The sequence below is a fragment of the Balaenoptera ricei genome, chromosome X, assembly GCF_028023285.1.
Source record: "Balaenoptera ricei isolate mBalRic1 chromosome X, mBalRic1.hap2, whole genome shotgun sequence".
NCBI lineage: Eukaryota > Metazoa > Chordata > Mammalia > Artiodactyla > Balaenopteridae > Balaenoptera > Balaenoptera ricei.
The window spans coordinates 93,915,839-93,932,422 of NC_082660.1; the positions used below are offsets into that span (position 1 = coordinate 93,915,839).

Below are 16,584 nucleotides of genomic sequence, written 5' to 3' on the forward strand. Positions count from 1 at the left end.
CATAAAGCACCCACCTTCAGCCTGGGGTAGAGGTTAATGCCAGAGGATGGTTCCTTTTCATCTTAGATTTGGTTCCCAGGTGGTTAGGAACATAACAAATGGGGATGTCAGAGAGGCAGTGCACTCCTGCCCCTGACCCCACCCCAAGGGAGAGTAAAGGGAAGCAATGGATACTGTTTTGTAGCTACAGGCCTAACTGGTTATCTCTTGCTTGAGGGATAACATCAAACATAGTGCCAATGAAGTTTTGAAGATATATTCATTAGTTTTTACCCTTTCTCTCTCCCTTGAATCCTTTACCCTGAAAATGAATCCACCACCAGGGTATCAGAGAGAGAGGAATATATAAGTAGCAGATAGACATGAATGAGATTAATTTCCATGACTTATTACTCTGTTAGGTGGCCTTATGTGGATAGGGTTCATACATCTGAAATTTGAAATTCTAAGAGATGGGACAGGAGAGGTTAACTCCAAAGTCAATGGAGTATTTTTCAAAGAAGGATAATGATGTGTTAGTGAAAAGTCACATTATTTCCTTCCTTAAAGGACAGCTTGAAGCTTAGGCTAATCAAATGGGTGATAATAGGTATGTTTCCATTAGGGAAAGTGTAAAAGAAGTGTAAGACTAAGGGCTTCACAAATAAATTCACAAAAGAACCCTGGACAAGGATACCCTGAGTTTGTAGAATTTGGAGCTTGGCATCACCATTTTACACCTGTACCATCCTAAGTGTTGGCAAGATTTGTGCTATCCTCTTTCTATGGGGACTTCGGACATCTAATGTGGGTATCAGCAAATGGATTAACATGGCAGAGGTTGGGGACTGAATGGTATCACAGGGACAGTTTCCTCAGCTACAGATTCCATTTGGCCTTGAATCTGCTGTAGTCAACTTGTCAGAGCAGTCTCAGAAATGAGTCTCTGGAGCTAATAAATTATGATACACTTTGGTCCCTCACTTTCTATTCCATCCTTTCCCTTAACAGCTTCAACTAATTGGAAAAAAAAAAAAGGGAGTTAGTTACACTTAGGGCCTGGACTTTATCCTATCAGGCCCTCAGTGTCCCCATGTTGTCTGATGAGCAGACAAGACAAAATGATCTGGGAAGGCCCTTCCAGCTCTATTGTGCCGGCATCTAGAATTCTAAGACATTGTAATCCATTGACCCAGTTGCCTTATGGGAAAATCCCATGAGAGATTAGTTTTCTAAAAGAGCCAATTGTTTGTTTCTCTGTGTGGGAATAGTGGTAAATGCAGTCAAGATAGCAAATGTGCTGCTGTGACCAAAGTTCCCAAGCATTCTTGCCCTCCTGATAGTCAAGGCTGTATTTATAACAATGATTCTCACTGCCTGAAGTAGTTAACGATTAGTGTTAAATTGAGGACTGATAAGACAGATCAGTCAACAAGGCATTGTTAGTAAGTATAAGGGGAGAGAGGCTGTTAAGAATTCAGGACTTCTGTAAGTTGATAATTTGAGGAGGAGCTTAGAGTCAGAAAGATGCCCAAATGTTAGATTCCTTTGTCATGACTGCCCTTCATTTTGGCTTATTTTTAAAACACAAGGTCTTTCTATATTAGTATCCAAATAATACAGTTGTAACACCCATTGACTTGTTAAATGGATTACCTCTGAAATTTGTATTTAGATAATGCAGTTTTTTCCCTCCAAATTATAAAAGCAGCAGTAAACTCTCTTTCCCCCCACTCCTACCCCAAATGAAGTATTATGGTGAAGTAGGTATATCAGCTGAAAGTAGAGTTACTCTGACTGAATGTGCAAACAGTGTGTATGTGAGGGGAGGAGAGGAGGTGGTTACCTGTTCTAGGACTCCTTGAAGCTGACTTTTAAAATTCCTGGCCCAGTAAATAAGACATTAAACTGAGAAACAGGAAAACTGAGAAATAGGGTTTTGGCTTTGTCACTAACTCGTTGAGAGACTTGGGTAAGTCACTTGGTATCTTTGAGCCTCATTTCCTCATCTCTTGCATGAATACATAGTTATTTTACCTAAAAGCTTTGCTCTGAGGATGACATACCACTTAAATGCTTTGAAAAGGAAAATATTACAAGGATGCTTTTTACCTTGATAGTATAGTCCTTCATGACGCAACCCTTGCAAAGTAAGTATAGTTGGTGAGAACTAATGCTGCAACTGAGTGGTTGAAAAATTTTAAAAATGTTTTTAATTTAAAAAATTTAAGTGCTCACTACTTAAAAAATTATCTAGCAAAAACTAATTCATTTCATGCTGTGAGCTTGGTATGAGGAATTGAAAGATAAATACATTATAATTCTTAACTTAAAACTCATATTTGTGTGTGAGGGAAACAAAAAAACTCTATATAATCTCTCAAGTACAAATATAGAGCTATGTACAAGGCATTATTGGAGAACCCAAATCTGTCTGGATGTTGGAGTTGTCACCAGAGTTTGAGTGAAAGTGTGATATCTGGTTAGAGTCTTGATGGATGAGTAGGGGTACCTCAGGTGGAAGAGGTCAGAAGAGGGCATTTAAAGACCATGGAACAGCATGTGCAAAGGCACAGAGCATTAGACAGGATGAGTCATTGGGTTCAGGGATCTGTGGGTGGATCAGCTTGGTCAAATGCAGCTTGCATTTAGGCGGGTGAGGGAGTGACGAGAGAAGAGACTGGAGGCGCTGGCCAGGGCCAGAGCAGAAAATCTCTTGGAGGTCAGTTTAAGGAATGTGGCCTCTTTCCTGAAGATAATAGGGAGCTATTGAAGGATGAAAAGCAAGGAAGAGTTTCCCAAAGATTTCTGTTTTAGAAAGGTCAAATTGGCACTAGTGTGGAGGATAGGAAATCATACTGGAATCAAAAGCTGAGCCAAAATGAGATCCGGGAGGATAGAAAAGGAGGGACAGATTTCAGAAATATTTGAAAGGTAGACTCAGCAGGACTTGGTGATTGATTTGATCTGAGGGTCGTGGAAGAAGGATTTGTCAAGGCTGACTCCCAGGTTTCTGGCTTAGGTGACTGGGTAGGTGGAAGTGCCACTCACGAAGATTGGGAAGAATGGAGGAGGAAGTTTGAAGGAGATTGTGAGCTGCTTGGCTCTTGACATGTTGAGTTTGAGGTCCTTGTGGGCACCCAGGTCGGAATGTTCAACAGAGAATTGGAAAATAGGACTAGAGCTGTGGAGATTCGGAACTGAAGATAGAAATTTGAGAATCATCAGCATACAGGTTATCACAGCCACGGAAATAGTTGAGAACAGCCAAGCAGTAGGCACGCAAACAGCCAAAGATGAAATACTGGAGAATGAGAACAGCAAGAAGCAATGACCAGAGGGCTGAGAGAGGAAACTGGAGAATTAAAGCCAAGGGAGAAGAAAATTTCAAAGAAGGTGTGACAGCTCCGACAGATGTTACAGGAAGTTATGAAAGATTAGGACAGAAAAATGTTGACCTGATACAGCAAATAGGAAGGCGGTGTGAGGAACATGAGATGGGATGAGGGGGCAGAAGGCAGAGGATAGACTGCAGTGTGTTAAGGAGTAAATGGTAGCTGTGAGGTGTGTAAATGTCTAATAAGGACATCCCTTTAAGAAACTTGATGATGAATGGAAGGAGGGCAATAAATCAACAGCTAGAGAGAACTTCAGGGTCAAATAGAGGGTAGTTTTTACTTTTATTTTTCATTTTGAATGGGAGAGACTTTCCCTCTCTCCCCTCTCCTCCCCTTTTGTTCCTCCCTCTCCCCCTCTCCTCCTTCTCCTCTTCCTCCTCCTCCTCCTCCTTCTTCTTCTCCTTCTCTCTCTCTGAAAAAGCTGAGGTTCCGAGAGATTCAGCCACTTGCCATGGTTACATAGTTTATAAGCATGTTATATGCCAGCAGGAAGAACCCAGTTACAGCAGAGAGACTGAAAATATAAAAGAGAGGTGATTTTCACTTGACCTTTTTTGTGAGTGTGGACCCAGCAAGATGAGACACACAAAATGGCAATCTGAAGTTCCAACCAGGTCCATGTGCTAAAAGTCTGACAGACTACGATGATTGGTCTGGTCATATAATAGCTAATCTTCGTTGAGCAGTTACTACGTGCCAGGCACTGAGTTAAGCACTTTATCTACATTAACACATATAATTCCCACAACAACCCTATGAGGTAGGTACTGTTATCGCCTTCATTGAACAGACGTGAAAATTGAATCAGAGAAACGTTCAATGATTTACTCAAGGCCACATAGTTGTTGTGTGCTGGATCTTTCAGAGCCTTCAAATGACCCCTTAGAGGAGGAAACTGGTGCTGAAGGAGATGAAGCCATTTGTCCAAGAACCCATATCTAGTGAGTTGTAATGTAAGCCCAGGCTCTGTCTGGTACCAAAGCCACGCTCTTAATCACTACACTGTCATGAATGGTAGCTATTAAAATAGACAATATGTGCACATTTTTCTAGATCCAGCTCTGTAAGGCAAAATGTTCCCTGAACTTAAGTAATAGTAAAAATTGCCCTTATTCCAGGGAGCTGATAGCGAGAGCATGTACTTCCTTGGTAATGTACACGGTATAATGCAGCCAGGGCATTTGTAGAAAGCGTCATGGTGAAAGGAGAGACTGAGAAAAACAGAGCTACTCAGGTGGGGCAGCAATAGCTGAGTTCTCATGTGACTTTTTCAGGTGGCTTTATGACAGCAGTAGTACTTTGTTCTTCCATGAAGAGAATGCTCTGTGAGCAAGAAAGCCCCTGGCTCAGACGTCCTTCCTCCTCCTGGCCTAAGATTTGATAACAACCTGTTCTGATGCCACCAGTTCAAGTTTGTAGACTGTAAATAAACGCTATCCTAGATGTGAAGTATAATGAAGCAAGGAATGTGAGGTGGGAAAGAACAGCCTAATTGCTATCCCTTCAGGGATGACTGGCTCTCTGGTGGGACAGCATATGGAGCAGGGAGAGGCAGATGGTTGTACTGCCAGAATCCCTGCTCCTGTACTCTCTTGTCACTACCAGAGTTTTCATTTGGTGATTGGTTTTGAAATATAGCTTGATACTGGTCTTCCTATTTAGAATATTATTAATGTTTATTCAGATCGCCATCATTCTTTATTCAGTAATGCAATTTACCAGGTTTTGATGTCTTCTGAACTTTGGTTCTGTTATACCCAAGGACCAGCTTGGTTATGTGTGTGTGCATACACACGTGTGTGTAAATTTTATTTGATTTTATAAGTTCCCTTCCAAGTCTATTTTTCTGTGGTCAACAGGTTAATGGAAAGCAAATGAATAGAAATGTGGTATATAATAGGTCATATGAAAAGTCATGCTTTCGTTCTACATATACATACTGAGCATTGCTATGTACCAGGATCGGTGTGGGTTAGAAAGTTGTGTAAGATGCAGTCCCTGCCCTCAAAGAGCTTGTTCTACATTTCTTCCATTGAGCAAGGGATAATACTAGCTGGGTTCCTAACCCCTTGGTGGTTCCCATGTTTGGCTGATTTGTTTTTCACCAGCAAAGCAGCCTAGGAAGATCTTTAATCCCAACATAGTGAATTTGAATTTAAGATTTTGACAGCCCGAAATGACAAGATATTAATAATAATTACAACATTGATAATAGTAAACTGAGAATGGAGAGAGGCAAGTGGGGACACATATAAAGATTCCTAGGAGGTGATATGTTCTGGACTAAGTTGGGATACTTGCATGGCTCAGTGAAAAGGAAAAATAATGTTAACAGTCAACATTTCAGCTAGAAGAGTGTCAATTCTTTGGTGACAGGTGGGGAAAGAGGCTTATGGTAGAAAGTAAAAGGAATAAATTTTATTCACTACCTTTCTTCAACATAGAAAATTTAAAAAAGTATGACTGTGAAATTTGGGAGAGCAAGTGGCCCTGCTAGTGGATTGAGAGGAAAGAGGAAGACAGACCACTGGCTCTCCAAAGAGCAGAGCAAACTGAAGAGAAGATGAAGGCGCTGATAGCCTCAACAACTGAAGAAATAAAGCCCTTTCTCTGGAAAAACATATGTATAAAATATTTAACTGACATTAAATATTAAGAATTAATGAAAACACCAAAACACTTTATTTATGTAGGAAGTTTTTTCCCCTTTAGAAAATATGCTGTTTTAAAACTTAAAATCATTTCATACGTGATCCAGGGAGAAAGCAGTGTGGATCTCTAGCGGTGGGTACTATCAGAATGACGGTAGATGGAAATGACCTCCAAATGAGTCTCTTATATCGCCTCCTGCCAACTCACTGTAAGAAGGGTCCAAGTTCAAGAATTCCATGATTGGAATGGATTGCTAGGTGTCAGACACTTCTAGTGAGACCCGCATCCCTCCCCGCCCCCAAACTTGTGTGGGAAGGGTGAGGAAAATGAAAGCTATTTGCACCGAATTCTGACGCCCTGTGTCTCCCTTCTCCACTTGCCAGCTCCGATGGGGAGGGAGAGTACCTTCCACCTGGCATTGCTTCTGAGTAGCTTTGTGAACTCCTTTGGGCTATTATGTTGGCTGGTACTTTGGCTTCTTTGGCTCCCAGCACCAGCTGATGCCCTGAGCTGAGTCCCAGTTGGGCAGGCTCTATTGCTCAGTGCTGTAGCTGTCTCCAAAGCATTGTTCTTGAGACTTCCAACAGGGCAGATTTGTGCAGTTGGCCCATCTGGACAAGATCTATAACAAGTAGAGCTCTGTGCAATAAGCTCATCTCCATAGTCCACCCCCCCCCCCGCTACCCCCGCCTTCGGGCTGCAGCAGCCTGACACCCCAGCCCCACCATAGAGAGTATCAAAGAGATACTCTCTGCTCCTTTCAAAGGGGTATTGCTTGTGGCCTCTCATTGATTGGCACTACCTGGGCAGAAATGGGAAAACAGGGATTCTTTGCCCTCTCAATTTAATCTCCTTTCTTTAGCCAGTCCTTTAGTTTTGAATCTCCTTGGCCACCAGAGTCATAATTAATATTTTCAATAAGATTAATTTCTGGTCCAGCTACCCTGATCAGCCCAGAATGCTCTCCTCAAAGCCAAGAGACAAGAAGAGTATCTTAGTGAACAGGAAAGAGCAGCCAAGCTCAACAGGAAAAAAGGGGGAAAGAAGCTGAGCTCTTGGTTTGACTATAGGATTTGCTTTGGTCATTGGATTTATTGACTTTCCATTTTGAACACCGTTTTGAGAAAGGGAGTAAAGGAGGGAGGGGAAAGGAGGAAGATGAGAGAGAGAAAGAGAGAGAGAGAGAGAGAGAGATTAGACTCACATAGTTAATTATTGTAGGTCCAGAGAAAAAGTCAAGATGTTAGAGATCATTTGATCACGTCTGTCTTCCAGTTGTTTAGCTCAGCACTTTAATCTTCCCTTTTTCAGTTCTTCACAGTGGGTCATTTCAAAGGACTCAGAGTACCAGGCCCATGCTTCCCCATGTCCCAGTGGTATGTCAGGCCTGAGATGAGCCCTTCACACCCTCTCTATTCTGACATTTCTTGTAGCTTCAACTGACTGCTTCCCCTCCTCACTGTGGAAGGAGAAAGGAAGCAAGAGAAGGATTAAGAAATAACTCCAACTTATGTTTTTCTAACTTCTACAACTCCATCCTGAGATTGGCCAAGTCAATATTTGTCCAGAATAGGGGCCCTCTATATACCTAGTTCCTCCCTCCTTTAGGAACCTTGAAGCCCACTTTATCCCAGACAAGGTTACATGGCACTATTATTTGCTTACTAAAAGGAGCAAGTTGGAAATGAGGGGTCCTGGGAAATAAAGAGACTTTGGAGAAAAAGAAGAAACAAATAAAAGCACAGCTAACAGAAGACTCTCTGAGGATAGTTTCTGTATTGTACTCCTCCTAGGTCCTACTGCTTTGGATCTCACTTTTCTTAAAAGGTTTCTAGCATCGCTGAGTAACTTTCTTGAAGACTAAGCATTTTTCTCTTTTTACACTCCATAGCAGTCAAACACACCCTGCCGCCGTGTTAGTTAGTTAGGGAATAAAACAAATATTTCTGAGACCAGGAAATTCAGGTAGATGTGGAAGGGTGGTCTCTCTGAGAGTCCAAGATTTCTGACCTCATTCTGACAGTGTTGAGCTTCCAAGGAAGCTTGAAGACCTCTCTGTTGGGTCATATAGCAAAGCCCTACCCCAGTGCAGCCGATGACTGTTCCAACCTTGCTGAGCGGTGGGGAATCTATCCCCTGGCCTTCCTCCCACAGTCAAGGAAACCTGACTGGGTCACACAGGGCAGCACTTGTGGATGGGAAAGACTCCCTATTTGAGCCTGTGGTAGAAGGTACAGAGGGCACAGTAAAGGTCAGGCTCTGGGTGGGAGGTGGCAGGGCAAAGATTCGTGCAGATTAAGATGACAAATGCCAGAATCTAGTAGCAGTGATCTGAATAGTCTCCACAAGAGAACTGAAAAACAGAGAAGCTCCAGTCAGGGAAGAAGGTCATCCTGGCCCCAAGAACATGGCCAAACCTTACTCTCATGAGAAATGGGATAGTATGGAGAAAATATGAATTAGGGTAGGTAAGCCATCTTTCTAAGTAAAGCCACCATTGGCCTCCTGCATTGTAGACCCACATAGCTTGGGGATTGGCTGTTGAAGTTCTGAGTGGGAGATCAGGAAGGAACTGTTCAAGCCCTTGATGGAATCTAATGCAGGGGGAAAGCCCACCCAGGAGGAAGCAGGAAGCCAACAGCTGGACTCTTTAGCTCCTATTCACAGTGCCTGGTGGATATCTTCTGACCATAGCACTTTATAGACAACCCAGTAGAAGATGTTGAAGATGAGGAAAGTGAAAGGGAAGACAGCCCGGGAGATGGTGTCAATCCTCTTGGCCTGGTCCACGTAGAGTTTCCGCATGTTTTCTCCTTCTCTTAGAAGAGGGGCTGGAGGTTGGGGGCTATAAATGCCAGAACCTTCCATTGGACCTCCATCCCTTGCCTGCAGGCAGTGGCCCAGGCCATAGCCACGGAAATAAAGGCGACTTTCTCGGGTGATATCTTCCTCCTGGAATTACGTGGAAGAAAAGGCAGAATTTGAGGTCACAGCTCTAAGGCAGAGGAATAGAGACCAGGCCACACAAATATCTCAGGTGGTGCTGTGCAGACAGGGTGGCTGGGTACACAGGCCCATTGCATGTTTTTTTATGGCCACAAAACTACTCACGAGATAGATGTATGTTAAGCAGCTATACGTGGTATGGATGGTATATGTTATGATTCCATTCACAGATAAGCCCCGAGCAGCCTTTTTAAAATGCATAACATCATTTAGAGCCATCTAAAACCCAGTGAAGTGCCACCTCACAGCGAGAAGGACATCTCAATGTCAAGTTATCTCTGACTGGTAATAAACAGAATAAACAGAACAATGAAACCTTTAGAAAGCACAGCTGAGATATTTAGACTTGGAAACTTGACTTTAATGACTTCCAAAAGCTGCAAAATTAATTCTGCTTGCACATAGTGTCTTTAAAAAAATGTTTATCTCGACTTAAAGCTGAAAATTCCAAAAGCTTCAAATAACCTAGTGGGCTATCTGAATTGTTGTAAAGCTGATCATGCTCTTACAGATACGTGTGCTACTAGGGTAACATTTATTACCCAATACACATTCCATTCATGTACAATATATGCATTCTGATGAACACATTAACACTGAAGAGGTAAATTTTTATATAAGCATTAAGCAATGTAGCAGACTACACAAAGTTTGTCTAATAAATGACAGCTGACAACCTTAAGTAGCTATAACACAGCTGAGAGCCAGAAGGTAAGGCCACAAAGATAGATAGATAGAGATCTAGAGAGAGATGGAGAGGGAGAAGGAGAGGGAAAAGGAGAGAGAGAGAGAGAGTGAGAGAAAGAGAGAGAGAGAACCAAAGCCCCTGAGTGATCAACAGAGAGAACTTTACTCATATAAGAGCCTTTCAGGGCCCCACTCAGAGCCTATTTACTCTTGGTTTCTATATAACCCAAACCTGCCCAATTTTGGCTACTTCTAAAGGACATACCACCATCAGAAGTGGTGGTTCACAGCCTGGAAATTACACAGAGGACAGGTAAGTATATACCAAAACCTAGAAATACTTCATTCAAAGATGGTTATAATTTTGTAAAGTATTGATGTTTACAGGAGTAAAAGCTTCAGCTATGTAAGAAATAACCTGAAGTGAAGTGCCCCCTTGTGGGATGGTGCCAACTATCTTCTCAGTTTGTCCAGGGCTGAGGGCTTCCTGAGACTAGGGACTTTCAGTACTAAAACAGAATAAGGCACATGTATGTTGAATGGATGTGACCGATATACATAAAATGTAGATAAAAGTAGATTTTACACATGCTATGCAGTTAGAAGGACATCATAGGATGTTTATAATGAGATCTCTGTAGCTATAGTAACCCACTGAAAAGTGGTTTCATCAATGAGACGTTGGTGTGGTGGGTCCCAGTGAGCCTTGATTATGACAGCACTAGAAGGCCTAGCCTGTCACTGGGCATCAGAGGCAGACAAGCTCAGGTCAGAGATTTATCAACAGATCCCACCTCTTTCTCTGCTTCCTGTGGGCTCGTAGTACAGACGTGGGAAAGGGCATCGGTCTTGCTCACTGCTGTGTCCCCAGTACCTAGCATAGAGCTGGCATCCAATAGGCACCCAGTAGACATTAGTTGAATGAATGAATGGACTGATGAACCACATGCCTCAGAGTACAGGACAGGGAATGGCTTTGTTCTCATGAAGCCAGCCTCCTCTCAGGATCTCATACTGAAGAGTCTACTCAGAAGAGAATCTTAGCTACAGAGTACTTGGCAGAAAAAGCAATTACTCCTTGCCCCACCCCTGCACAAGGGCGTGATGACCTTCGGCCTTTAGAAAGAGTGGCACCTTTGGCATAGGGAAGGGTCTCTCTAAGTCTGCCCACCAGAGAGCCTTGCTATTCAATCCTCGATTTTGCCAGTCTCTGTGGAGAGAGTTGTACATGTGTAGGCCAGAGGCAATTCACTCCTGTGGTGGTGCTTTGACCCTGAGTTGTGGTGAGGCAGCCTCAGTTCTCTCCTCAAAGTTCTTTACATAACCTGTCACCATAGGCCTTGGCTCACCTCATCTGTATTCTGTAATTCATTTTCACACTGTTTCTACCAGAGAGGTTGTGCTGGACCCATTTTACAGATGAAGAACCAGAGGCAAACAAAATATCTCCCACATAAGTGAAAAATGAGGGGGTAAATAAAATGATTTTTCCTTTTGCTTTCCAGTTCAGAGTCCCTCAGACTCCCTGTTCCCTGCTGCTCATCCTGATCCTCTCAGCTCTCCAGCCAGAGGATATAAGCATGGAATATATCTGTTTGCAAAAAGCTCTGAAAGAGAAAGTTGAATCCAACTGCTCTTTCTGTTTCTATAGATCTAATTATTTCCCCTTTTCTCCAATCACAGTAAATCTAAAGGGAATTATTGGGAAATATTCCTCGGCTGGAAAAAGCTATTTCACACAGGAGAGAAAATATGGCCAATAGAATGTCACCCTTGGCTCTTTTTAATTTTAACATGTTGTACCACTTGTAGTTGGGGGAGCAAACATGAGTGGCCTAAAATTCAAGGGTGGGGGTCCTGGATTTGGGTATTACCTATTTAGGCCAAATTCTGAAGGGTGTGTGTGTGTGTGTGTGTGTGTGTGTGTGTGTGTGTGTTTGGAAGGGGCAACGGAGGCTTAAACTCCACTTTGTGGCTTCCATGGCTGTTGAAATAGAACATTTCTGTGGCAGATATATATAGGGGAGGAGGGCTGGGGAGCTAGAGAGGAAAGATATTCCAAAACCAAGCTGGGGCGGGAATGCACGGTGTGGGAGATGAGGTGTGGAGATGGGAAGGAGGGATAGATATTGAGTGATATATATTGAAGTGAGAGAGGAAATTGGAGAATGGGGGAGGGTCCTGGGGGATGGAAAGAGGCAAGCAGGGTTCTGGGATCAAGCGCCTGAGAGGATTTGGCAGTATTTTGAAATTTCTTCCATTTTTCAAGTTATTCTATTGATAACGGTAAGGCTTTTTCTCTCTCCATCTTGAAAGAGAGCCCTTGCCAATCAGCCTGCAAAGGTTGGTGGAGTAGATTCTGTGGCTGCTGTGTCTAGAACCTGGTTCCAGGGCCTATTGAGATTATAAAAAAGGAGAGACAGACTCTTCCCTGTGGGGTTTCTAGACTAGCTGGGAAGACAAAGTAGAAATGTCTGGGGAAAAAAATTGAGCTATTGGGTTGCCCAAAAACCCGAACGAACTTTTTGGCCAGCCCAATATTTTAGACCGTGACATGGAAGGAGATCACCATGCTGTGGAGATGGGTGGTTGAGGAGAGATTCGAGAAGAACAGAATGAAGTCTGGAGCTGGATGAACAGCTGGCTGGCTTCTAGAATACTCCTAACTTGCTCTTGACTAAGGGATCCCTGAAGATCATATGGATTCTCTCTCTCCCTTATGAGGGCTCCTCTCAAGACTAAAAACTGCCCCTCTAGCTGGAACAGCAGGGCCCAGAGAGAGGTTCTAGAAATGCATTAACCCTGCATCAACTTTTTCAGCCTGCTCAGTGACCTCTAAGATTCTGCTACATTTCTTCTAGGATGGCAGTGGCTTTAGGAAACTCAAAAAGGGGCAGGACTAATGGCACAGGTTTTGGTTTTCAGGTTTTATTTACATTAATCATAAGCCCAGTCCACTTTGAGGCAGGATCCAGGTGCCTAAGCAGGGCCCAGGCTGATGTTATAACTTTAAAATTATTGAGCACTGGTTATGACAGATTTCATTATGAGATCAGGATCACCCTGTACATGACCAGGAGGGGAGAGGCTGTGGGCAGTTGGAGGTTGGAGAGGTTCAGGGAAGGGGGCGGGACTAGTGTCAACCTGGAGTAGCTCTACAGTAACTGCAGCAGTCTTCTGTTGCTGGGACACCCACACAGGCAATCTAGCTGGCAAAAGGACTCTGGGACTGGTTGGCAGCCTGCTCTTCTTTCCCAAGGTAGGCATTGAGAAGGCATCAAGATCAAAACCCCTATAAAGATAAGATTTTGGTACCTGAGGGCAGGCTTGACACAGCTAAAAAGGAGGTGGGGACAGTTAGCTTAGAAAAGGGTGCATCTACTTTTCTTGCCCTTCTGCCAAGTCCATATAGTTTTTCTAAGTCTCAGCATCGGATACGAAGGCTTTTAGGTCTCTTGAAGAATCGGTCCTACTCAAGGAGATGTAGTTATGGATCAATCCACTAGAGGGCGTGTTTCCCAGGACACAGCTCAAGGACTGAAGCCAGGCAAGAATTGATAAATTCCGACAAACCACTAGATGAGGCAGGAGCCCTGCCCTCAGCAGAAAGGGACCTTAGCAAGGAACATGAAATCCCGGAGGATAATTTTAGTGCAGACATATGGTAAGGGTACTCCAGGAGCAGCTGAAGTGGGAGGTGGGATGTTAGGAAGAGAGAAGAACCTTAGTGCTAGAGTGGCCCCGACAGGCTAGAGCCAGTGGGCTTAGAAAGAACATCGTTTCCTTTCCCCCCAGAGGTCATATGTGCCTGCCCCTTGGCTTTGGAGCCTCCAGATAAGGCAGAAAACAAGGAGTCAGAGCTCAAGACAGGCCAGAGCTCTGTGTGTCTGATGATTAAGTGGCCAGTATGTAGCTCAGCAAAGGCTTTTAGCTTTGCTCATAATTGGGCACTGGCTTCTATGAGAGTGGCCCAGGCACCTCTCTTGTCATGGCAACGTACCTAGCACCTATGGTCTGGGCAATGGTGGGGAGGAAGAACTGCCTCTGTTGTCATGATGACAAGACCCCTACTCTATTTCCCCAGGTGATCACTCTACTGTAGAAGAAATGGGGTTAACAAACAAGAGCGAGGGAGAACAACAGCTCATGCCCAACAACTCTGATGCGCCCAATGAAGATCAAGGTGAAGAAATCCAACAGCCAGAAGAGGCAAGTGGTGGTTTTTCAATTCCAGTTTAGTTATGGGGATCCTTTTATAATGCTCCCCTAGAAAGGCAACAATGCCTGATCTGAATTCTTAACCACCAAACAGTATATGACAACTTGGGGTACCTTCCTCCTGGGTGGGAGGAGAGTCAGGAGCAACCACTACTTATTCTCAAAGCAATCTCATGTTAACTAACTTGACAAGGTTCTAATACTGGCTAACATTTTTTCAGGGCTTACTATGCCCATGCTCTTAATCAGTCTACTAGACTGCCCCACAGGAATTAATGTCCCACTGGACAGAAAAAGAAATGGAATCAAAGAGGTTAAAGTACTTAGCTTATTTGTGACCAGCTTGGGAAGAGAATCCAGGGTCCTGATTGCCTGTCTAGTCCTTGCAGCCTAGGTCGAGTCTTGGTTTGTGGGAGGAGTAGTAGGGAGGAAGGAGTCCAAAGGAGAAAGGAAGTGGACCCCTCCCTGGTTATACTCACCATGCGTTGGCGCCTCTGCCTTCTTCGAAGTCGCATGAATTCCTTATGCTGACGGGAGACAAAATTGACAGCAGCGTACTCCAACAGGGCAGCGAACACAAAGAGGAGGCACACAGCCATCCAGATGTCGATTGCCTTCACATAGGACACCTGCAACATCCACCAATGGAGCAGTCAACTTTCCAGGAGTCCTTCCATGGCCTATCCAGTGAGTTGCCAACCCATATCAACTGCCTGCTGTTCTTCAGTTTTATCCTGAATTTCTTCTGGTTTTTAAAGACGCTTCCCATGATATGTCCCATTATCTGAAGGCCCATGTCAAAGAGATCGGACTACCCATCATCCTTCACCTCACTGCCCTCTCCACCCTCCACTTCCATCTGCCTTTCCTCCCTACACTTCTTTTCCTTTCTTTCTTTCTTCTTTCCGTACTTCTGCTTCTGCTTCTTATTATTCTTTTCATTCTTGTCTTCTTCTGATTCTTTTCTTTCAATAAAAAGCAATGAACATGAATGCTGTATTTGTTTGCCTTCTGTTCTTTCCTAGGGTCATCACAGCTGTGGTGGTAATTGGGTGGGTTGCGTTATTCCCATGTGAGACACATGAGGACATTGGAGGCCTAGAGGGGAAAAGTCTTAGCCAAGATTACCCAATGAGAAGATAGCAGTTGGGCTTGGGGATCCTGGGCTTTCAATTCAGTGATGCTGCCCTCTACCTAGGCTGTAGTCTCAATATCAGGCTAGGAGGTCCTTCCTTTCCTTCCTCCAACTCTATTCTTCTTTGACCTTGTGATTTTTTCCTGCTGTTCTTCTTGAGAGACCCTGGTGGGGATTTGAACTGAGTGGTGAGTGAGGGCCTCATGTCTTAAAATGAAGAGCAGGGCTTCCCTGGTGGCGCGGTGGTTGGGAGTCTGCCTGACAATGCAGGGGATGCGGGTTTGAGCCCTGGTCTGGGAAGATCCCACATGCCACGGAGCAACTGGGCCCGTGAGCCACAGCTGCTGAGCCTGCGCATCTGGAGCCTGTGCTCCACAACAGGGGAGGCCGCGATGGTGAGAGGCCCGCGCACCGCGATGAAGAGTGGTCCCCACTTGCCGCAACTGGAGAAAGCCCTTGCACGGAAATGAAGACTCAACACAGTCATAAATAAATAAATAAATAAATAAAAAGAACGTGAATTTCTTTAAAAAAAAAAAATGAAGAGCAGAACACGGCAGGGATCCCAATGGAGTGTACAATCCACCACCTGCTATGGATGCTTCTCTCATTTCAAGGCACTGCTGGCTTCCACCTATCCATTCCTTAGTGCTCTCCTCTACTACCTGCCTTGGTAGCCTTTAAGTACAGTCAGCCCTCTGTATTCATGGGTTCTGCATTTGAGGATACGGAGGGCCAAATGTAAGGGACTTGAGCATCTGCTGATTTTGGTATCTGCAGGGGGTCCTGGAAGCAATCCCCCACTGGTACTGAGGGATGACTGTACTTTTCTCTCCCATTTCCCTTGTGAAGAGTGAATGCTCACTTCTCCTGAAACAGGGTTGTGGCTAGGTGGGACCAGAAGGGAGGCCAGAGCTCAGGTTTATGAAGGCCTTTCACTTCCTCAATCAGATCACCTCCCTACATAATTTTGAGCAGCTGAGCTCACCTTATGGGGCTCCCCAGCAGGAGTAGGATTAATGACAGGCAACTTTTTTCACCAACCTCTGCTATGTTGGACAGTGAGTTTGCTGCAGGCTCCAGGTAAGGAGCAGGCCTCACTAGAGAAATCTTCCACCTCTGTGGTTCTTAACCAGGGCTGACTCTCCCCAGCCCCACCCCACCAGGGGCCTTTCAAAATGTTTGGAGACATTTTTGGTTGCACAACTTTGGGGTGGTGCTGGCAACTGGCATCTAGTGGGTAAAGGCCAGGGAAACTGCTAAATATCCTACAGTGCACAGGACACCCCCCTCAACCCACACATCAAAGAAAAATTATCTCACCCAAAATGATGATAGTGCTAAGACTGAGAAACCCTAGGAAGACACTGGAACTCACCAAAAAAGATACCCCACATCCAAAGACAAAGGAGAAGCCACAATGAGATGGTAGGAGGGGAGCAACCACAGTAAAATCAAATCCCATAAGTGCTGGGTGGGTGACTCACAGACTGGAGAACACTTATACCA

The 16,584-nt window shown here is 44.3% G+C and overlaps 1 protein-coding gene across 1 annotated transcript in view; it reads left to right on the plus strand.

Annotated features, from left to right (window-relative positions):
* The window catches only part of TMEM31 (transmembrane protein 31), a 23,543-nt gene extending 8,611 nt beyond the window's left edge, over window positions 1-14,932 (plus strand). Inside the window, 2 exon segments of the mRNA XM_059910527.1 lie at window positions 13,807-13,931; window positions 14,494-14,932. Coding sequence (XP_059766510.1) covers window positions 13,830-13,931; window positions 14,494-14,898 — 507 coding nt within the window. The 5' untranslated portion in view covers window positions 13,807-13,829 and the 3' untranslated portion in view covers window positions 14,899-14,932.
* Window positions 14,933-16,584: the final 1,652 nt, after the last annotated feature.